The 24,876-nt window shown below is 36.7% G+C and overlaps 1 protein-coding gene across 3 annotated transcripts in view; it reads left to right on the top strand.

Moving 5' to 3' along the window:
• Positions 1 to 24,876, top strand: part of kif21a (kinesin family member 21A) — a 142,221-nt gene that overhangs the window by 95,120 nt on the left and 22,225 nt on the right. Inside the window, exons 23-30 of one of the 3 annotated variants that reach the window (XM_063072489.1) lie at positions 2,379 to 2,399; positions 5,739 to 5,796; positions 7,658 to 7,712; positions 8,097 to 8,323; positions 16,059 to 16,178; positions 20,437 to 20,475; positions 21,638 to 21,774; positions 23,348 to 23,528. In XM_063072489.1, the coding sequence (XP_062928559.1) occupies positions 2,379 to 2,399; positions 5,739 to 5,796; positions 7,658 to 7,712; positions 8,097 to 8,323; positions 16,059 to 16,178; positions 20,437 to 20,475; positions 21,638 to 21,774; positions 23,348 to 23,528 (838 nt within the window). The remainder of the gene's footprint in view (positions 1 to 2,378; positions 2,400 to 5,738; positions 5,797 to 7,657; positions 7,713 to 8,096; positions 8,324 to 16,058; positions 16,179 to 20,436; positions 20,476 to 21,637; positions 21,775 to 23,347; positions 23,529 to 24,876) is intronic. The other 2 variants (XM_063072490.1, XM_063072491.1) reach the window with 2 other exon arrangements.

Here is a 24,876-nt window from a genome sequence, read left to right as displayed (position 1 = left end):
TTATGATTGTTAAGATTTCTATAATTACCTAATTATGTATTACAACAATTTCCAATGGGCAGTTACTAGGTCAACTAATTCTTGTTACCTGTGTTTCACCTGTCTTTAATATTGGCTTTATATTTGTAGTTTTCCAATCTGCCAGGATCTTTCTCACTCTTTGGACATGTTATATTGGCAAAATAAATGTTTTGGAGGTTCATCGTTTAAATTAGTAAGCAGGTACCTTCCAGGAGTCAAATGATAAGATTTAACTCGTTTGTTGCACAAATGTATGGACAAGGGACTACAAGGGCAAAATTATGGATGGCAATGAAAGAAGATTGGGTTTGAAATTGTGAGCCAGAAACTTCTGATTTTAGGTTTTGGAAAATGGAAATCAATGACCATTGGAGAAACTAACCAACATTTCAAGTTTCTACTCTTAATAGCTTTCTTCAAGTTGAGAGTAAATCTAATAGACTTGTGACTGCTGGTAAGAGCTCAAGAAGAAAGATTTTTCTGGGACCATTTTGTTGAAGAATTTTGTGGTTCCCCCAACATCATGCAGTGAAGAGTTTATGTAAGAAGTCTTTGGGAAAAGAGTTATTTTTGTTTTTGCAGGTCAGACTTTTTGGATTAACATTTTATGCAGCTAGATGATCATTGCCACTATGCATAGCAATCAGTTTCTAACCGTCTTTACATCTCACGTTTGTAAAATGATTTGTGGAGATAAAGGAGGCTAGTCCCAGTGCAATAGATTATCTTGCTCTTATAGTTTGGTTTCACAAACTTTCTCTTACATAATAATGGGCTTTACCAATTACATTTTTTCCATCTTGAATGGTCCTTAATTCTGGGGCTGTCATAATTTGCTTAATTTAATCTCTTGGAAAGGCTGCCACAGATCTGGTATACATTAGTAAACCTGATGTTTATATGACCTACTGCAGTACCCTCAAGTATAATTCACTGAGGATTCATACTACAAGAATTTTTCTCGGGACGTGAAATTGTTACTATGGAAGATTTAGTCTTTAACATGTTAATCTGATTTTTGTTTACTGACAGTTGATTGGTAAACTCTAATCTACATACTAGTCATCCATGCAAATTTTGACAGTCATATCAATGGTCTTTGGGTTGTAATTTGTAGTACTGCCAAATTAATCATTGGAGTAATCTGGAACTAAAACTTTGCAATGTAGATGCTTAAACTCATCTCAAATACAGATATCTCTGTATTTTCCCAAACTAGTGGTTAGTATAAAGCTGAGTGATCACTAGTAAAATAATTGAAGTCTTTATCAAGGAGTAATTAATAAGGTATCAAATTGTGAATTGTTTACTTTTACTTGTTCTAAAATAAGCTCATATAATGCTGAAGATCTTAATGTATCCATGAAGGTACTCAACGCACAAGAATAAAGTTCCACCTACATATGCTTTCACAGTTGGTTAAGCTGTATGCCAGCCTTACCAGCTGTTATAACTATCTTTTGGTTTAAATTCAAAAACTTTAAAATAAATTTTTTATTGCATTTTGAAATAAAATTTTGAAATATTTGTCATTTAAACAATTGAGTTATTTGTGATTCAACATTAATTAAAATTGGAAATTATCTGAAACTCACTGCACTCATCCCAAGATGTTCCTGTCCTGTTGTTGAATCCGCACTAGACTGATTTCCCAGCTTAACAGCTAGAACTCCATGAGTAGTCCATAATGACTGGAGTGCAATTAGACTGGCAGCAACAGTGACCTTGAAGTTTGGTGCTTCCACAGAAACAGAAGTGCTGGGTTGTCTGATTGCTAAGTGGAGAAATGCTGAAAGTTTTGCAGGATTTCACAAGAAAATCCAGATCAGCATCTTGTCTCCAAAATTTTGCCTGACCTGAGTATTTTCAGCATTGATTTTCAACCTCAGAATTCAATCTTTTATTAATTTTAATGATTTTTGCCAGACATTACAGCTTCAACCTTGTTGATCAGTTCCTACAGTATGTAGTTTAAATTGTGACTTCACATTGGCAAAGTTAAAAAAAAAATGAGTGAATATAAAGGATAAAATTTCAGTGTGAGCTCCTGCAATAATACTAATTCGTATTTCTCAGTTTGTCAACACAAGTACTTCTATGCATAGAAATAAAATTAATAATCCAGTATTGTTCACCAAATATAATGCATCAATCTATTTTAAGTTGTTATTTTTGGGCACAGATGATATTTTCACCCATGGCATTTCTGTCAAGGCAGACAATAAATGTTATTTCAGATGTAATTTTATTTCAACATTGGTTCATTCTTGTTGACAATAGGATATTGTTCATATATAGTGGACTCCTTTTGATTGGTTTGTTGCTCTTCTTTTTCCCGGTTACTATTATTTACACAGAGCTAGATAGCATACCTATGGGTAAGTTAATTGCGGCAACTGTTTTGTGTAACTGCATGTCTTACTAAATATGCTTGTATGCTAACAATGCTGCATCCATCATAACACCTGTTAATGTTCAAAGTCTGCATGCAACATTTAATGGGATATGAATGCAGATTATTATTTTCCCAGACTCACTCACCTTTTGCATCATGTACCATTGAATCCTTGTATACACATGCTCCAGAAGTTAACAACTGACCAATGTGGCAAAATGTTGACTCCATTCACATTGAATGTTCAACACACTGTTGCCCTGGATCCTTTCATCTGTTCATTTTTATTTAACTTCATTCTTTCTTAAGATTTATTGTGAAAGTACAATTGATATAAATGTATCATTTTGGAGGTATCTTACACTAAACCAAAACACACAAATTGATGCATACAAACTGGAAATTGTAGTCATTATCTCTTGTTTAAAATTAAGATGAATAATTTTCATAAACGTCTTGCAACTTGGAGAAAGGTTTCCCAAACCACGAAGCAACATGGGTTATGTTTAGCAATCCGTAGAGTTAAATTCAACAGTAATTCATTGTCTTGTTCTTGATCACTATCAATACTTTGGTCTTTGTCTCCTGAATTATTATGTTTTGTTTTTACTCGGGATTGTAAAGTTAATTACAATCATGTGTATTGTATTTGTGTAACTGATGTTTAGATTATTAAATGTCAAAATTTGAATAATAAGTTTGCTTTATATTTAAAATGCATTGTAGACTTAAGTAAACTAAATCCTTGTTCCAAAAGAATTCCCTTCTAGATCTTCCATCAAAGAAAGCAGTGGAACTTTGTCTGATTTTTCAAATAATGTCAGATATTTTTGATTATTAGCTTTATTACATCCAGTAATGGAAATGTGAAACTTGTCTGTAAAACAGTTCTCTAACACTCCCTTATGGTGTGAGATTAATATCTTCCAAAGGGAACAGAATTCAGCTATTGGGAAACTTTAGACTTGAATTGGGCATTGTTTAGAAGATACTCAGTGATCATTTTATGAGAAACATTGTTGGAAAAACAAGCAATGCAGAAAATCTAGAAACCTAAAAAAGGCTGACTTCAGAGGGAATTAATTTCTGGTCTTTTCATCTGGAACATGTCAAGTAGAAATTACTTCCTTTTGGAATCAAAGAGCAACGCAGCATGGATACAAGCTCTTCAGCCCAATGATGCCCTTGGTGCCCAGCCAGTTTGCCCCAATTTTCTGTGCCCCTCGAAGCTCTGCCTTTCCACGTGCCTATCCAAATACTTCTTAAATGATACTATTGTACTTGCCTCAACTACTTCCTCTGGCAGCTCATTAGATGTACTCACCACTCTCTGGATAAAAATGTTGACTCTCAGCTAACATTAATTTTTTCCCCCTCTCACCCAACCTATGCCTCTAGTTTTGGACTCTTGTACCCTGTGGAGAAGATTCTTACTATCCTCCTTTGCTATATCTCTCATAACTTTAGACACTTAATGTAAGGTCACTGCTCATTTTCCCATGTTCCAGGGAATAAAGACCTGAACTGACCAACTTCACCCTACAGCTCAGGCCTTCAAGCCTTAGAAATGGATCGATCAATTTGTATGTTATGCTTCAATTGTCTGTTTACTCTTATGTTGCAGCCCATGCACATTCCAGTGTGTATCATGTAATCTTGAACCAGTTATCCACCAGCACTAATAGAGAGTACTTTGGCAGAAAATAAGTGATTGTTATTACAGGGCAAACACGCAAGTGTCTTTTATTTTGAGCTAATACAAGGGGTGATTGATAAGTTCATGGCCTAAGGTAGAACGAGTCCATTTTAGAAAACCTACCACATTTATTTTTCAACATAGTCCCCTCCTACATGTGCACACACTTAGTCCAGCGGTCATGGAGCATACAGATCCCTTCTTTGTTGAAATGGTTCACAGCAGGGGTGATTGATAAGTTCGATAAGTTTGTGACCTAAGGTAGAAGAGATGATTTATTAACTTCAAATTTTCTGCATTATCTCTCAGAGTTGAACTGCACGTGCATGTAATGAGAGCATCTTGGACCTCCAGGTGGTCCACAGCAAGGGTGATTGATAAGTTTGTGGCCTAAGGAAGAAGGAAATGAGTTATACAGCTCTCGTTGCATGCACGTGCAGTTCAACTCTTTGAGTGAAAATGCAGAAAGTTTGAAGTTAATAACTCATCTCCTTCTACCTTAGGCCACAAACTTATCAATCACCCCTGCTGTGGACCACTTCTACAAAGAAGGGATCTGTATGCTCCACTACTGCTGGACTAAGTGTGTACATGTAGGAGGGGAGTTCTTTTGAAAAATAAATGTGCTAGGTTTTCTAAAATTGACCCCTTCTACCTTAGGCCATGAACTTATCAATCACCCCTCGTACTTTTTTTTGTAAGTCATATACTAACTTCTGTGTAATGTTGATTGATACACAAGACCCCATTTAAAGTATTCCGCTTGGAGAGTGAAAACATAGTGAGGGAAGAGCAGTTCCAGTAGAGTTTGGACCAGTCTACTGGAATTCTTGCAGAGTGATTGAATTTCAGGCCAAAATAACTGGCAGATTCCTTGTGCATGAAGACAATTGCATTTATTTTTGTTTCAAATTTACAAGTTGAAAATGAGCAGCAGATGTTTTGTTTGTAAATCCATGGCAAATAGTAATTATAAGCATCTTTCTTTTTGTTTCAGCCGTTCTATTTGTGGTATAAAAGTTAATGCCAGGACCTGCCTTTATTGTCTAAATTGTACTTTAAACTCCTGTATATAATGGGATCTGAAGAATGTGTTCCCATTTTGGTTATGCTATAAACAACAGTTGACATTAATCTTTCAGTGCTGCTCGAAGGAATGTTTTGGGGGTTGGATGGAATTACCATAAAGAAGTAGTGAAGTGTATCCAAGTCAAGGTGATATGATGTTGATGTAAACTTGTTCAGAAAGTCTTTTGTACCTGTTGTCCTTTTGTATTTCCAAGTATAGTAATATTGATGGTGTTATTTAGCTGGGAAATTAAAATTACTTCATAAATACACTTGAGAAAAGGTCATGTGGAGTTCATGGACTTTGTAATGCCTGGACTACAAAATGTGTAGTATGCTGGTATGAGGCATACGTTTTGCTTATTTCTCATGCACCTTGATTACTGTCGTAAACCTCACCAATGTATCTCTGACCTTCTGCACAGATGTTATGAAATGCACAGTGATTGTAACTATAGATGTATTTTAAGTTCGTAAACATTTACAATTTCTGTGAATTATCGTATAATTGTAAAGCAAATTGAAAGGGTAACGTATGTGTTTTCTACCAAATTATAGAAGATGGAGCTGAAAGCAGTGAAGAAGAAAATATAACCAGTCCTGGAATGGAAGGCAGGTGAGATGATGTACTAAGCATTAAAGCATATTGCAAGTTTATTGCAAGCTAGTAAGTTATTATTGTTTAATTTAAAAATTGTATAAGTACTTGGCTGTACAAGAAGTAAAAATGTCGTTTTAAGGATGTAAATTGACTTGGAGACACCAAATTGCTTTTAATGTTGACTAAATTTGGGGGAACAAATTTGAGAGCTGGTGAAATTATATCATTGCTAATGTGACAACATCTTTCTATCAGTTAATTCTATTGTAATACATTGTTGACACGTGCAGTATTCTCAACAGGGTAGTGTTAACATAAGAACCTGTCACTTTTTCAACTTTCCTTACTCTATTTAAGAATTGATAGTAGTAACTCAGTATAGTCACTCTTCCCTACCTAGAATTCAGCTTTTTGGTTTATGTTTGGAGCAAGGCTGTGGGGAAGGGAGCAGAATAAACCAAGCAAAACTTAAATTCTGCATTTGTTTAACAGGTTGTTGGTTATCATGTTCTCTGATAGGCCTGCAGATGACATCTTTCATTACCTTGAGAGTGGACTGTCTGGTAACCAGTCTGTCTTTTGTGAACAGGAAAAGATAGATCTGGGAAGATGCCTGTACTGAATTCAAACTACAACAGCTTGGTTAATGGTTTTGCAGCTTCTGGGGTCTCTTTTTTCTCAGAAAATGTTTGAAATGTTATCTGAATTCCATGCTTTAACCAGTGCTCTTAACCCTTTAGTGCATGGAGTGAATCAAGTTGTCAGTGGCTGACTTCTATCATGATGGCGTCTCAGGGAGAGGGGAGCTAAGATGGATAATACACTCAGCAGCACTGGTGGCTAAACATCAAGCTTGTCTTAAGCAATCACATGTTGAACTTGACCATTACTCAATGTTTTTTCTTTTCTCTTCATAACTGATAAGAGGAGAGTTGCTGTTTTCATTTTTTATTATATATTTTATACTAGTTTAAGAATATCTATGATTTTGACAATGTCTATCTTAATCTCGGTTTGTATTGTTACTGAGATATATATATATATATATATATATATTTGAGATAATTCTCCTCTTGATTGTTTTTATGCTCCTTTTAAATCAATAAAAAGATTAATAAAGAAAGAGCCTTACCATATACTGTACATGTCCTATCTATTTTACTTTCCAAAAGCATCACCTTGCATTTATTGGAAATAAATTCCACCTGCCAGTGTCCTATATAACATTCTATCAGATCTACATTCTGTTGTTACCTTAAACAACCTTCTTGGGTATTCATGTTTTGCTCGAGCCTGAGAGACTATCCCTTGCTATATTTTGTCTTTAAAATTATATATCAGCATGGACTGAAGCCCAAGCTCCTCTATGCAACCTTGATTAGTGAGTGAGTCAGTCAGTCTGGGAAAAGAGCCTCAGCACAACGTCAGCATTCTGGTCCAAGTCACCATTTAGATTTTGCCACCCACTGATTTGGGCAGTCTGAATTGAGTATTTTGCATCTTGCCCAAGTGGTTGTGGGAAGGTGGTGGACCTGATCCAGGATAATTTGGTGCAGGGTGATTTTAAGGTTGTTAAATTATTTAGGATTAATGAGTATGGATTTTATATTACCATTTTTAGTTGAAACTGCAAAGCACTTAAATTTGTGGAGACAGGAATTTGTTAAATGATCTAGTTAAATCTTTGTTCTTCAAATGCAGCAAATAGGTAACTTGGGTACTAGTAGTTTTGATGATCATTTAATTGGTTAAATCCTATTTAAGTTAATAGAGTAAGTTATTGAATGCACAGTTACAACATCAGCTCAATTAAAATCATGATCTAATGAGGAATTTTATTAATTTCTTTGTGTTTTTATGTTTTGTATTTTCGCAGTTCATCGAGTTCTGACCTTATGAAGTTAACAGGTGACCTAAAACCAAAGGATAAGGTATTTGAGTCTTTTGTCACTTTCCAGCTTGGGCCTAGTATGAATTACCAGCAAGAGGGTATTACTACAGCAACTACTACAGAGACCATCTGAATGTTATTTTTAAAATCAGATTATTATTACAGTGCTGTCTAATTTAAGATTCACATACAGATTTAAAATAGTATTTGCTGTAAGATCAGTTGTTGCTTCATAAGTTGCTCTAGACATTGACCAGTGGAATCCATTCTGCTGAACTGGTTGAAAATTACACTTTAATTCATTCTAATTATTATTTATTATGGTTATTTAAATGTCATTGTAAATCAATTTAACTACGCTCTTCTGAAATTTAACCTGTAATAATACATTGAAATTTAAATGTTTCTGCACATTATTGTACAGGCACGAAGAAGAACAGCAACACAAATGGAATTGCTTTATGCAGACAGTAGTGATTCTGCCTCAGACATAGTTGCAGGAGATCTTGCTATGCCTGTGCCATTAATGCCTGTCGCAGAGGTGCAAGAACTTGAGAAGGACGGGACTTTACAGGCTGATGCTGCTTCAGCTAGGGAAAAAGAGATATTGCCATCACCATCTGGCTTGCCCCTTAGACTTGGCAGTAGCATGTAAGTTCTGCCTGGCATACACTAATTACTTCAGCATGTTGCATGGTGCTGCGTTGGTTTACTGTGGCATTTCTATCTTTTTCTTAATTGTTATTAAAACTATATACTTCGCATTCCTTATTTTGCATGAATGCCATGCTAAAGTAAAAATAATTGATTTATAAAAGCTTCACAACTCTAGAAACATACCCAGAAATGGAGGTTCTGTAAGGGTTGTCCTTATCCAAAGTTCCCCTTGAATATTAAAATAAATTTAATCACCAAACATAAAATCTGATGGTAATTTATTAATTTATCTCTAATAAAAATATGGCTGTTGGGAATTTTGAGAGAGAAATTATATACAGTGCCCTTTACTATTGAATTTATTAAGTAAGATGTGAATGATTGCTATGAGTGTTCGAATATTTGCTGTTTTTGGTAACCCCTGCGCCCCTCCCGACACACACATTGGTCTAAATCAGTGCTTTTATTGCCACAAGTTCTCCAAATTATAAAGTATAATTCTCTTGCTTATGGTTGTTAACTAACTGCATCATTTTCTCCTCGTGCCTTTTATCTCAATGCAATTTTGTATGGGGTGGGGGGGGACAGATGCTTTGCTCAAGTATTTTGGTGTCCTCTCATAAAGTCGTAGAATAATACAGCATAGAAGAAGGCCCTTGGACTCAGAGATGCCCAACTAAGCTAGTTGAATTTGCCTGCATCTGGCATGTACCTCTCTAAACTTTACCTGTCCATATATTTATTCAATTCAATTATCTTTTAAATGGTATTGTGTCTGCCTCAAATACTCTTATCCTGCAATAGTTTTTCATGTTATTTCACCTTGCCCTTAATTTCATTCATTCATTATTCATTACGTGCTGTGTCGTATGATGTGGGCGATGATGGTCTTCTGTCTGTCTTTAATCTGATTCTTTTCTCTATCCATAACCATGATTATTCTTGGCAAGTTTTTCTACAGAAGTGGTTTTCCATTGCTGCCTTGGCAGTGTCTTTACAAGACAGGTGACCCCAGCTATTATCAATACTCTTCAGAGATTGTCTGCCTGGAATAACCGGGACTTGTGTTATGTACCAGCTACTCATATGACCATCCTCCACCTGCTCCCATTGCTTTTCACGTAACCCTGATCTGGGGTTGGGGCGGTGGGGGAGGGTGCTAAGCAGGTGCATTGTCCAAGGGTGACCTGCAGGCTCACAGAGGAAAGGAGCGCTTTACACTTCCACACTTCCTTTGGTAGAGACATACCTCCACCCATCACCCATTAATTTATTCACTTAAGTTAAAAAAAATTGGAATTAAAACTTTTTTCATGATTTTATCAAACCTTGGGACTGCCATTTTTTCTATATTCTGCTTTACCACCTTTTGTGTTATTATACTCTCTTAAAATCCATCATATCAACCTTTACACCCAATTTTCTTGTGGCACACTAGTTAATGAGAGAAAACAAGAGCTCTTAAAGAAGTATCATGATGTCCAAAAGACAGAGACATCTTATGGTCCTGAAAGCAAAGTTTTAATACATATTAAAGATCCAATTATTTTGCTCTTATTTCTTTCTTTAACTTATCTATATTTCTACTCCACTTCCTTCAGTGGTATAAATTGCGTTCATAAAAATTTGTTTTCAGGATATGTTTAATGCTAGTCAGCCAACAATTAGCTCAGGAAAATGATAGAATGTTTGCAGTTATAATCAACAAACTCCAAAATCCGGGCCTCTGTATCTTCCTCTGTAACTGGTTCCTGGACTTAATCATTGGGAGACCACAGTCAGTGCAGATTGAAGATAACATCTCCTTCTCAATGACAGTCAACACATGCGCACCTCAAAGATGCGTGCTTAGCCCACTGCTCGATTCTCTCTGCTCCCACAACTGTGTGGAGAGGCACAGCTGAAACGCATCTATAAATTATACCGATGACAAAACTATTGTTGGCAGAATTTCAGATGGTGATGAGGAGGCGTACAGGAGTGAGATTGATCAGCTGGTTGAGTGGTGTCATAATAACAACTGTGCTTTCAACATCATTAAGACCAAGGAATGGATTGTGGACTTCATGAAGAGGAAGTTAGGGGAACACACAGCAGTCTCCATCAAGGAATCAGCAGTGGAACAGTGAGCAGTTTCAAGTTCCTGGGTGTCAACATCGCTGAAGAACTATCCTGGCCCAAAACATTGATGCAATTACAAAGGGGACATGACAGCAGCTATAGTTCATTGAATTTGAAGAGACTTGGTATTTCACCAAAGACTCTCACAAATTCTACAGATATACCATGGAGAGCATTCGAACTGGTTGCATCACCATCTGGTACGGAGGTGCCACTGCACAGACTCGGAAAAGGCTGCAAAAAGTTATAAACTTACCCAGCTCTGTTATGGCCACTAGCATTGAGGCCAGCTTCAAAAGGTGATGCATCCATCATTAAGGAATCCCATCACCCAGGACATGCCCTCTTCTCATTGCTGCCATCAAGGAGAAGGTACAGGAACATGAAGACACAGACTCAATGTTTTAGGAATAGCTTCTCCCCACCACCTTTGGATTTCTGAATGGACAATAAACCCACATACATACAGTGCCTCACTTTTTCTTATTCTCTCTTTAATTTTATTTTTACAAATTTTCACCATTCTTCTTTACATAGTTGCTCAAGCTCTGTCAGATCGCATGGGGATCACAGAGAACGGTCCTTTTCAAGTCCAGCCACAAATTTTCAATTGGATTAAGGTCTGGACTCTGACTTGGCCACTCTGGGACACTAACTTTGTTGCTTTTAAGCCATTTCTGTTTAGCTTTGGCTTTTGCTTGGGGTCATTGTCTCGCTGGAAAACAGATCTTCTCCCAAGTTGCAGTTCTCTTGCAGACTACATCAGGTTTTCCTCCAGGATTTTCCTGCATTCATTTTACCCTGTACGTTCACAAGCCTTCTAGGGCCTGGAGCAGTGAAGCAACCCCACGGCATCATGCAGCCACCACCATGCTTCACGGTAGGGATGGTGTGTTTTGATGATGTGCATAGTGTTTAGTCTGATGGCCAAAAAACTCAATTTTGGTTTCAACAGACCATAGACCTTCTTCCAACTGACTTCAGAGTCTCCCACATGCCTTCTGGCAAACTCTACCCGCGACTTCATGTCAGTTTTTTTTTCAACAGTGGCTTTTTCTTTGCCATTCTCCCATTAAGCCGTGACTGGTGAAGCACTCGGGCAACAGTTGTATGTGTAGTCTATCCCATCTCAGCCACTGAAGCTTACAACTCCTCCAGAGTTGTCATAGGTCTCTTGGTGGCCTCCCTCACTAGACCCCTTCTTGCGTGGTCACTCAGTTTTTGAGGATGGTCTGCTCAAGGCAGATTTACAACTGGGCCGTATTTTTTACATTTATTGATGATTGACTTAACTGTACTCCAAGGGATATTCAGTTTCTTGGAAATTTTCTTGTATCCATTTTCTGACTTGTGCTTTTAAATAACCTTTTTGCGTGTTTTTTTGTCTTTGTGGTGTAGTTTTTGCCAGAAACTGACTCACCAGCAGTTGGACCTTCCCAGACACAGGTGTATTTTTACTACAATCAATTGAAATGCACTTGGTGATCTCCATTTAACTAATTATGTGACTTCTAAAACAATTGGCTGCACCAATGATTGGTGTGTCATATTAAAGGGGTGGGGGAATACTTATGCAATCATTTATGTCTTGTATTTGTAATTAGATCACTTTGTAGAGATCTGTTTTCACTTTGACACAGAAGTCTTTTTCTGTTAACATACATCAAAGTTGCTGGTGAACGCAGCAGGCCAGGCAGCATCTATAGGAAGAGGCGCAGTCGACGTTTCAGGCCGAGACCCTTCGTCAGGGGTCTCGGCCTGAAACGTCGACTGCGCCTCTTCCGATAGATGCTGCCTGGCCTGCTGCGTTCACCAGCAACTTTGATGTATGTTGCTTGAATTTCCAGCATCTGCAGAATTCCTGTTGTTTTAGTCTTTTTCTGTTGATCAGTGTCCAAAAAAAGCCAAATTAAATCCACTACGATTCAATGTTGTAAAACAATAAAACATGAAAATTTCCAAGGAGGTACAGACTTTTTATAGGCACTGTATATTTCTTATTGTAATTTATAGTTCTTTGTAATGCACTGCTGCGCAAAACAGCGTATTTCACAACATTTGCCAGTGATAACTGATTCTTATTCTGATCAGTCTTGCCTCAATTCCCATCCACAATACCTAACTCATTCAACATGGTATTATGGCTACTTCAGATAAAATTCTGTTGAACAGTGACCCTCTCATCTACAAGTCGACATATTAATGCTTTTCATGCTAGCGGGATAGACTGTGTGGACTCTGAATCTCTATTTTCTTCTGGTACTTGGAGGAACAATTAGAATTTGTTTTTTCCAGTTTTCTTTTTCTTGTGAATATTTTACCATATCTGTTTTGTTTTTGGCTTGCTTTTTTTCATTCCAAACTTCTCTTATTTCTTTTTCCTTCCATCCCTGTTACTTCAATTTAAATCCCTCTCATCAGGACAGTGATCTCCTACCTCACACAAGTTAAACCACTTCACGTGGAAGCACCTTGCATTCCAGTGTTATTGGAAGTGAAACCTTGTACTTCAAGTTTTACAAACTCGTTGTTTTTGTATCTAATAAAAACTAGGTGTCATGAAGTTTTTTCTCCAATCGTTCCTTCAATTGTTTCAATTTCCTTTGTGAAACTTTTTTTTTCTTCCTCCTATGCCAGTGTTTCTATCAAGGAGTTTTTTGAAATTACCCACACTTAAAGGTTAATCTCAGGAAAATGGCTAACAAAGCTTTTTTTTTGGTTCATTTCATTTCAACTGGATTTCTAAACAAGAAGCTGATAAATCTTCAAGTTATACGAAGACCATTGTGCTTATGCACTTCAATCAGTACGAGCCTATCCTCAGTAGGAGTAGTTTCTGACCTTTTATTTGTAGGGATTTGAGGATGGGGTGAGAAATTGTGATCTGAAACCTTGAAAATGCACTCAAGCCAGAGGTGGCAAACCCAGTTCCAATATTAGCCATGACTTCTGCTCTCTTTTACCTTCTATATCTGCAGGGATTATTTTAATTGTAATTTTTTTTTATCAACTAATTAGTTAGAAAGGAGATAGGATAACTTAGTTTAAATTTCAAGGTTTTAAACAAGAATACATTTAGATTCCATTTATTGGGAATTTAAGATGTGGTGTTAATTCTAAGAAATTCATGCTGTATTTGCCGCATACTCAAACACAGATCCTCTCCTTAATTTGTTCTGCACAAAATAGAAAACTTGTTAAATAAATCGTGACATAAATATTGGTATCATCTGGCACAATTCATTTATAGGCTGTATTACAATTAGATTTAAAAAATTCAACTGCCAGTTAAGTTCATCCTTGTATGTTCTCTGGGTTATCTTTTTGGGCATACTATTTCCTTTTTTTTTACCTGTAATTTATACAGAAGCCCTCATTTAAGAATGAAAAGGGTCTTGTGGGGAAGGGGTGCACCTTTGACTTAAAAAGCCCTTTAAAACAGAAACGTGAGCTTTCATATGAGAGAGCCTGGAACATTATTTGGCCTCTAAAGATCAGTTTACTATTACGCTCACAGCCGTTATACCTAGACACCATAAACTGAAAAGATTTATATATATATGATGTATTCCTTCTTGTTTAATGAAATGTTGTACAAAGCCAATCCATTATGAAATGACGTTAACTTTATTCCCGTAAACTTTATTCCCAATGTTGCGACTCATATTCTTGATCTATTTACTTGCCTTTGATTCATTTATACTGAATCTTTTTTTTTGTTTGCTACAATTCGTCCCAAAGATGCTAGTTCATAGTTTTAAAATTGTTGTACGAATATGGAAAGTTGCTTTCTGCTTTTACTTTTTCTTGTCTGGGGTTGGTTGCTAATTCTTGCTGAATTCACAAATAATCTAAGAAGTATTTGCTACTCTGCTCTAGAGTAAATTTAATTGGATCCAGCCATTTATCTGCTCAGGGTACTTGACACATGGCTAAGTCTGCTTCAACAGTAACTTATCAAAAGAATCCAATTGATTTTAAATGAACTAAATGCAGCATTATTTAGGATGTGAAAAGCTATACCAAGTATTCAAGTTCATCTTTTCCATTAATTCTATTGTCCTCTGGTCCTTTTATTTATTTTCAGACTTTTTAAGAGATATTTCTTCAAATATGGTTCTGCACCACAGCCAAATTCTTATGTGTTTTTGCTATTCAATATTATACTTCGAAGGATCCATGTCAGCTTTTCCTTTTGCCATTGTACATATTACCAGTGCAATGAAATAACTTTGGGAAGTTAAGGGAAAATAAGATTGTAGCCTTTTGTACAACTTGAATAAGTTTAAGACCAAAATCTCTTCAGATCATTTCATCACCACATAAAAATGAGACTTACCAACAAGGGCATTCACTTGCTCAAATTTCACTGATACAAGATTATCATCAGTGGAATTTGTACAAGTGAGTGCCCTTGTTGACATAAGTCTCATTTTTATGTGGTAATAAAATTATTTTTGAGAAATTTGGCCTTAAATTTATTAAGTGTAGAAAGAGAACTTTTGTATTCACTTTATTTTTCTTAACCTCTCGATTATGAGATTATTACTTTTCATCAAAACATGATAGTAAAATGGATGTTTGAGCAGCTAAGTATTAAAAATTTAAATCTACCAGCATAAGCAGCATACTCAGATTGAAAATATAATTTAGAATGTAACTGATGTTTCAAGAGTTGGTCATATTTTAGACATAAATTAATTTTCATGTTATTTATTTAGAAACCTGATATGAATATTCTTTTTCTGCTACTGAGGCCTAAATTAATTTTTATAGCTTTCTAATTATTTCCTATTCCTTAATTTTGAAATGAATATATTCTAGAACGTTTAATAGAGACAAATTTTATACCCTGGTAGGTTTGAATGGATATGTTAATTAACAGTTTTTTCAATTTTGATAATTTATAGGAAGCTACACTGCGTTTTCTGCATTGAAAAAGTTTAGGCCAAGAAAATTAATTGCAATTAAAATGCATTAGGTTTACATAAAATATTAGAATAGGCATTTATAAAATGAACTATTTTACCTGTTATGTTTGTAGTTGTTATCTTTCCTACTGGAAACTTACTGCGTTTAGCTTAGAATATGCAGAGCTACTTGCATGTATTACTGCAATAATTAACTTTGGCTTTATCATGGTCGCTTTGGATATTGTGCTGTTTTAAGAGGCAGACAATGGTGGTGAAGGGCAGAGGGCAGCTATATGTAATATTTTAGGTCCAAGAAGCTGGTTTGTAGAATAAGTAAACAGAATGATCCCCAGTCCTCGGAGCATCAAGTGCAGATTTTGACTTGGAACCAAGTTGAAGGTAAAACAAAATACATTTTTCCATCAGATTTTTATTTAATTTGAAACATAATTTTTTTTATGAAGTTCATTAATAGCCTGTTGAAGACATGAAGAAAATGACCCACAGAAAGTATTACTTAACTTTGTTGTGCATTCATTTTGTAAGCATTTTAGAAGCTGGATTGGGCGCTAATATACAACTAAAGCATCCAAATTAATTTGTGTTCTGGCTATTAAGTATTAGAATTTTGCAGTTTGGATGTTATACCCAAGGATCAATGATGTTATAATTTATAACGTTTGGTCTTATTTTAGTTCACGACCAACATCAGGAACAGAAAGAAAAATACCTGAACCTTCACCATTATCAAGGAGGAAGTTGTATGACAGAGGGAACTTAGCTGGAGATAAATTGAAGGTTAAAGAGCAAAAACTGTGAGTAACATGATGAAGCACTTATGAATTTTGTAGCTTATACATGTCACTTCTTTTTTACCATTTGCAATTTTTCTTTTTCTTTACATTTTTAAGAACACAGCTGTTTAGTATTTCACTTTTTATTTAAGCAACAGTGTAAAATTGCTGCTTAAGTAAAATTTGCTTCTCTGGATGTAACTTAAATTTTGTGAGCACAAGAGATTCTGCAGATGCTTGATTTTTTGAATGCACACAAAGTGCTGGAGGAACTCAAAATGTCAGGCAGCATCTGTGGAGGAGAATAAACAGTTGCCTTCTCCTTTCCAGTCCCGATGAAGCGTCTCAGCCCAAAACGTCAATTTTATTTCCCTCCGCAGATGCTGACCTGTTAAATGTTGTGAGATTACTTGACTGCTCTGTTCCTTCAGGCAGTACATTCTGGATTTCGGTACTCCCAATCCCCCTTTGAATTTCTTACCTATTAAACTCAAACCCTCTTGATGTAGACACATCACAAGCATGGTCTGCCACATTTATTTTGTACACTTCAATTTACTTTTTACATCCTTTAAGTGGAAATAATGTTTCATTTATGTGATATTATTAAATGTTCTCCCATTTATTTTGGTGCAAATACTATCAGTAATACCAATCACCAGTAACTTACTCCTCAAAGTCCAATTTCTTGAGTGCTTTCAAACAGAGAAGAAAACTGAATTCCAGAGGTAAGATGAGGGTAATAGTCTTAACTATTGATGGGCAGCACTGCTTTCACAAAACAGTTTTCCCACTATGTCTTGATGGTTTACATTGAAAGCAAAGTTAGTTGGACCAACAGCACTCATCCTGCAGTATGACTCGATATCTTTTTGTTGTTTACAATTCTGAAGTGCCACTCCAACGAAACTTGAACTGTAATGCCAACTAAGTCGAAGTAGCCTGTTTGACTGGTGATCTGTCTACTTCCATACATATTGAGTCACTCCACCACCAGTAGCTGCCATGGGCATCATCTACAAGATGCTTCAGCAAAACTTTTAAAATCCATGACCTCCATCACTAAAAAGACGAAGGCAGCAGGAATGCCACCAAGAATGTTTTCCTTCTTCTAAGCTACGTGCCGTAAATGTTACCTTTATTGCAGGGATTTGCTACACATTAACACTGGGAGCAAGAATTGCAGTGATTCAAAGAGCTAGCCCTCCTGTACCATGTCAAAGAAAGGGATAAAAAATGATGCCACATTCCATCAATAAATGAAAATAAATTATTCATTTTTCTAAGTCCAGTTTTGTGAATATTTTAGTTTTCTAAATTAATCACCGATCTCAATTGGATTTGTCCCCACTGTTGTTGTTGGAGTTCAAATGTTGCTGTAAAAGTTAACTGCCAAAATAGGGCAGGAAAATTAAAAGCACAGTATGACATATAACCAGGAGTAGGTCAATGAGCCCCTGAAGCCTAGCATAGCAGTTAGTGCAGCAGTATTACAGCTTGTGGTAATGGAGTTCAGAGTTTAATTGACTGTCCTCTGTAAGAAGTTCGTATACCCTTCCTGTGAGCACATGAGTTTCCTCTGGGTGCTCCCACAGTCCAAAGATACCGGTTAGTAGGTAATTGGTCACTGTAAATTGGCCTGTGATTAGGCTAGGATTAAATAGGTGGATTGCTGGGTGGTGATGTGTGTGTGTGTCTGTATGTATAGACAGACACACACACACACACACTTTGGTCTATTTTCTAAACTCCGGATGAGTCAAAGCCCTACCTATGCAAAGCTTTCCTCATCCAACAACCTGACCATTCCATGTATCTGAACAGCTTCCATGCATTAACAACTTTGGAGCAAAATACCATACACAGTACTTCAGGTTTGGTCTCCCAGTGACCTATAATTGAAGTTAACATAATTCTCTCTTTTCAAATGTTACACACAATATTTTACCCGCGTTCTGTACGTGAAACAGTTTCTGCAGGTTGGTCAGCCCTTTCTATGAAGTGAAGTCTGAACTTATGGAAAATTTCTGTATGGTATTTGTCCTAAGCAAATTATTGATCTCTTCCTGGATTTAGTCAGAAATAAAACTTTTGCTGTTCATCTACTTTTTACCTGTGATTCGGTCTAATAAAATTTTCAAAGTACTAAACTATATAACTAGTTATTGAAGTTAATAATTTGTTGTTTAAAATTAGTTCAAATGTGACAATGCTTTTTGAAGTAGTTCCTTAAAAGAACACTTCCGTTGCATAGTTCAGAGCCCTTTTTGTAATCATTAAGGATATCTCCAAAAAGATGTACAGAAGTACTTATTAGCTCAATCTCTATGCATTTTACTAGAAATTGTGCAGCTTTTCTTGCATTTATTTATTTGGTTAATGCATTAATATTCTGATCATTGCAATCAAATAAAACGTTCAGTAAGCAGTAATTCACTTGAGTGATCCTTTGAAGGGAGACAGGAATGTGACAAGTGTTGCCTATTGAGATGTATCCAAAATATTGAACTAAAAGAGTTGATTTTTATGATATTATTTCCACAATGTAAAGTACGTTTCTATTCATTTTTCCAGTTTTCTTCTAATAATAGTCTCCACTTGGTTGCAATTTCCGCAACAATTGTTTTCTGTAGATTGACATAATTATACACTAATGTACCTGGTTCTTCAATTTATAGCTGCTTTAGTTACAATTAACTTGAGAAAGACACAACTGTACAAAGAGCTTAAGATTTGTACAGTGTCATATTTCTTCCCCTGATGCAGTTTATGTAACCTTAAATGAGGAAAGTGTTTAATCCCTTTGTGGGACTATCCTGTTTTCCCCCACTGAATACAGTCGAATCTGTTATGTTATGGAAATCATTTAACACTAGTTAAATATTTTGCCAATATACAGTATGCCAAATTCCATTCCTTTATACATAATCTCCAATGACAAACTGATTTTTATTTTTGTATATTGGAGCTCTGAGGACATGAGTGCACTCGAGAGCACAGTGCTGGCATTTTTCTGATTTCAGAAACTGCTGAATTGATGACCTGGCCCCAAGCTGACTGATGTTCTTATACACTTGTATTAATATTACCACCTTTGGTTGCAATCAATTAATAAGCTCTAATCAGGTTTGTAGTTTCTAGCAAGCACACTTTTCTGCTTTTAAAAATTGCATCTCAGTGCGGGAATCACTGAATATTTAATATTTTTAATGTTAGATTCTTAGTTTTATATCTCATTTTCAATTGTTACTTTAATAACTCAAGTACTTATAGTGAGCAAAGTATGTTGCTGCCAGCCTCATGAATTTCAGTTTTAAGTTTTGCCATTAGGTGTCAGCCTTGACCCAGTGGCAGCACTTCAGTGACAATTTGCAGGTTTACCTGTGTTTCAGGACATTCATGTGAAATGGAACAAGGTAATATCTTTAGAAAATGGAAATTGGAGCCTATTTGAAATGTGAAGCATATCTGTACAATTTTTGGTCAATCTTTTACCTGAGCCAATATCACTGATGGTTTGATTGGAAAGGGAAGGGAAGTACTAACTGTTACTTCAATTTCTGTTTGTGATCTTCCTCCCAAATCAAGCATTTCTCCACTTTATACTTGAGGGCAAAAGCTTAGAGAATGGTTGATTTGTAGATTGAGTCCCAGCAAAGTTTAAGAAGGTAGTTAGCCTTGCGAACTGTCATAGGCATATTACTATGCTAATCTACTTTTTTAAAAGCCACCAAAGTGGATTGCAGATCAGGACGTTGTGTTAAGTTGTCTTTTGTTGTTCTTAACCCATCTTTTTGAACATTAGTAAGGACCCCCTTTAGCCTTTTTACTCAATTAAATTAGAAGAGTGCAGCAATTGTGGTATAATGCAATTTCATCAAATCTCAGTATCTCAGAGAATTGCCAGTGTTAATATTAAACTTATTGTTTATAATCAGTTCATAAATTGATTTTTTTTTTGGAAATTCTATAAGCAAATCCTATTCTGGTGTCTCATTCTTTTTTTCCCTTCTGAACATAGTCCTATTGATGTGTCCCTTCACTTGGTTTCCTTTCTTTCTGCTCTTAATTTCTTTTCCTTGCTCTTGGATTTGTAGGTTTTGGACTCTGCAACACTTGAAGTGTAATAAATTAAAATGATGTGTAGTTTGTTTTCCAAAATAATTTTATATACCAAAATAGAAAACTGAGGGCTACTTTTCAGTCATTATGCAGAGCTTAATTTCCTGATATTTCCTCTTCTATATCTTTCCACAATTCCCTCACTGTTTTATTGTAGGTCAGACGAAAGCGACTCCTCTCTTTCGGAGGTACAAAGGTACACCATTTATTTGTCACTCAAAGTTCAGCAGATTTTGCTGTGATGTTCATTGCTTTTAATATTTCTTGCATGCTAATGGTGCCATCAGCTTCTTGAGGCTACTGAAATGTTTGTGGGTGGTCTTTGCAAATTGGCTGTTTTTGTGTTGAGCATAAAATTGGTTTTCTAGCTTTTTCAGATGATTTACCCTGCTTTTGGGTTTGCTTGCAGAATTTAGTTTTATTTTGCTTTTTGCACTAAATAAATTTTGAAATGCTTTGCTGAAGGATAATGTTGACTTTTCCCATTCACAGGTGCTCAAGCTTTACCTCTTATTAAAAGTGTAATGGTGTGACGTGCATGTTTTTGTTTCAATGAACTTACAAGATAATTAAGGCCCAAGAGGGAGAAACAAAAATGTTGGCTTTCAGTCAAAATTAAGAATTGGTGAAATGAGCTGCATGATGTTATTTCTGAAAACTAAAAAATTTGTTTACTTACACAAGTTAACTTGCCTGCAACAAGAAATTTGACTGATATTCTGATTATACAACCTTCAAGTTGTACTGTATAATTTTATGATATTAATGTTTTTGTCCTAACTAATTAATTTGAAGGTACAACACTTATTTCGTTATTACTGTTCTATTGCAGAATAATTAAAAATAACGTAGGAGAACTGATGAACGCTTGCCTTCTTCCATGAAATTCTAACTTGGCATAAGCCGTGGTTTTAATGAGAAGAGGCACGGGGGATGGGGGAGAAACATTAGAAAGAGAATGTGCCCTAAATCTTCAAAAAGATCTGTCAGGCACATCTTAGCTCATCAGTCACTTTGATAAAATGGTAATAAATAATAAATCATGCTCATATGCTCATTTTAAAATTCAACCCTGCTGACACAAAACTTGCAAATATTGATAAATAATTTCCAAAAATAGGGAATTGCTTTACTCTTCACTAAAGCAGAACAATCATTCACTTATTTTTATATTTAGTGTGTGCATAAAGTGCATTGAATTATAAAAAATAAAGTAAGTAAAATTAGTGTGCAAGCCAACATGTCATTAATTAAAAATGCAAGTAATGGAAGTATTTTACTGTCCTTAATATTTGTGATTCTGTAACATAGCATTTTACTGTATGACTCAATCTTTTTTCTTATCATTCTTTTCCCAGGGGTATAATTAACCTGTATCCTAGCTCCAAAGCCAACAGGGGTACACCTCTTTACTGTACTCATGTAGCTGAAGGCCACAGCAAAGCAGTATTGTGTCTAGATGCTACAGATGATCTTCTATTCACAGGAGCAAAAGGTATGGGAAAAACCTGTTTGAACAGGAAATAATAGGTTATATTAAAGTCATAGACCTTGGTAGCACCACAATGTTGACCCTCTCGCAATTTCTCCTCCTCTTCATCCATAGGCCAAACGTCGATGGCTTTGAAATTCAAAGGGTTTTGTGACCCCACCCTGTATACTGAGGCAGACATCTTTGCCCAGTTCTTTCTGGTACAGGGGAGCCTGCTGAGAGAATGCCTTTCCCTTGCAGATAGGACACATCAATAATAAAGAAGTCAGGCTCTCTCTTGAAGCTTGCTCCAGATTATGCAGTTGCCAACCAGAACTTCTGTACTTTGGAAAACCCAACGTGATAGAATCAAGAAGAATCCACTTTTAATGTTCTTTGTGACTGGTTGAGAAGAATAGGAGTGTCTTTCTCTCACTTCCTGTCATGTTCAGAGGGGCCCTCTGCTCTGTTGATTTTCAGGGAGCATTACTCAAGTTTTGATGACTTGTGGCCCCTTTCTGCGGAACATTCTGCCTACTATACACCAGCCTATTAACTTGTTCATTTGCTGGGGAGGCAAAGGAAATAAACATGTATTGTTCTGCCATTAAATTTTGAAGGGTACCCATTGCCTGATATCATCAAGATTTCCTTGTTCTCCCCACCCCCTTACAGTTCCCAAGTAAGTCAGGTCCATAAATTCTATATGAGATTGTCTTGGCTGTTGCACCAGGGATTGCTAGTTAAATTTGAATAATTTTGACAACAAAAATTGTAGCAGTTTTACTGTAATAGTTTAAAAATTAGTTCTCAGAGGGAAATGCCACAGTTTTCTGTATCAAGTAGAGTAATTGTAATTGCTATATATGCAAACAGTTCTCCACAGGCCATCTGGTCAGTTATTCAACTTTGACCATCCCTTTGAAAACCTTTTAAAGCTCACCTGTCCTAATTGAGGCAAAGCTTCTGGAATTGTTTTCTGCTCTCCATTCTACAGCCATTTAGTGCATCATTAGTGTTTTCGTATGTCAACCAAAGTTTTTATATCTGTTTATTCTATTTGTCTTGGTGTATTATTTAGTAGAATTTCAAATACTGGTCCTGATTCCAACAATCAAGTTACAGTTAGTAAGAATATTATGTATTCCACTTCCAATCAGTCTGCAACATTGACTCTGAATTTCAAAGCTACATCATATTCCACCTTGATTTCCTGCACTGTCCCAATGAAGTTCATTGTTAGCTTAAGGCATAACATGTCATCTTCTTTCTTGGGACATTGCACCCTAGGAATCTCAAAAATTAATTTAGCAACTTCATATAATCATCTATTTCAGTGTTGTCTCCCACATTTCCAGCAATTGTTCTTGCACTTCAGATATACTGCAATTCATTGTCTCCATTCATAGCTTAGCCTGTGCAATCACCAGTGCTTGGTGTTCCATCTCCTTAGTCTGCATGTTATCAGAGATCTTTCCTCTTGTTCTCTCTGACCCTCTTGACATTAGTTTTATTTTAAATCTGAGTATCTGGTGTATGTTGATATGCAATAATGGATGGCAAGCTGACTGCATTTTTATTTGTAAATTTTTGACAGATCGGACATGTAAAGTATGGAATCTTGTAACAGGACAAGAGATTATGTCACTTGGTGGACATCCTAATAATGTGGTATCAGTCAAATACTGCAGCTATTCGAGTTTGGTGTTTACTGCTTCTACATCTTATATTAAGGTGTGGGACATCCGAGATTCTGCCAAATGTATTCGAACACTGACGTAAGTATCCATTCTGACCATAATTTTAAAGTTAGTAGGCTTTTTGAAAAGGATATTTTGTTTGGATGTACAAGTTTAAACTTATTTATAAATTGCTGTATTAAATCTAAGTTTTGAGGTACTAATGATACGCATCTTCGAGGGTTCTGAACTATGGTTCTATTCCTGTCTGAGATGATGGACAAATATAGGCTTGTCCAGGTTAATGCAGCTAATGGTTTGATGTTAGACCCCATCTCTTCACCGCCCCCCAGAGAAACTAGAAGTATTGTATTGATAGGAGAGGGGAGGGTGATAGAAGACCACAAAAGCTCTGTCTTTTAGATGGTTGGAGTGCCAAATGGTAGGCCCTGGCTCTATCTCCTCATATGGCATAGGATACAGAAGCAATATTTTGACATTTGAGAAATGTTGTTACTGATACTATGCAGTGCCCCACCCAACAACAGCTTTGGCAGAGCTTTGCTTAGCAGATGTTTTCTGTCATATTTTTAAAAGATGTTATTTTTCATGTAAGATGCTTTTAAAAAGTATTAAAGGAAGTGTTATTATCACAAGCCCACTGACTCTCTACATCTTCTACAAGCCCACTGACTCTCATAACTACCTCAACTATACCTCTTCCCACCCCGCCACATGCAAAAATGCCATTCCCTATTCCCAGTTCCTCCGTCTCCCTCGCATCTGCTCCGAGGATGAGACTTTCCGTTCCAGGACATCTCAAATGTCCTCTTTCTTTAAGGATCGTGGTTTCCCTTCTGCTGTCATCAATGATGCCCTCACCCGCATCTCCTCCACTTCCCGCACTTCGGCCCTCACCCCATCCTCCCGCCACCACAACAGGGACAGAGTTCCCCTTGTCCTCACCTACCACCCCACTAGCCTCCGGATCCAACACATTATCCTCTGCAACTTCCGCCCCCTTCAACAGGACCCTACCACTAAGCACATCTTTCCCTCTCCACCCCTCTCCGCCTTCTGCAGGGATCGACCCCTCCGCGTCTCAGTGGTCCTCACGTCCCTCCCCACGGATCTCCCACCTGGCACTTATCCCTGTAAGCGCAAGGGCTACACCTGTCCCTACACCTCCTCTCTTGCCACCATTCAGGGCCCCAAACAGTACTTCCAAGTGAGGCAACACTTCACTTGTGAGTCTGTTGGGGTCATCTATTGCATCTGGTGCTCCGGTGCGGCCTCCTCTACATCGGTGAAACCCGACGCAGATTGAGGGACCGTTTCGTCGAGCACCTCCACTCCATCCACCACAACAGACAGGATCTCCCAGTGGCCACCCACTTCAACTCTGCTTCCCGTTCCCATTCAGATATGTCCATGCATGGCCTCCTCT

This window comes from Mobula hypostoma, chromosome 20, assembly GCF_963921235.1.
Source record: "Mobula hypostoma chromosome 20, sMobHyp1.1, whole genome shotgun sequence".
NCBI lineage: Eukaryota > Metazoa > Chordata > Chondrichthyes > Myliobatiformes > Myliobatidae > Mobula > Mobula hypostoma.
The sequence above is the reverse complement of the archived record's forward strand: the minus strand, read 5'-3'. Positions and strand labels throughout refer to the sequence as shown.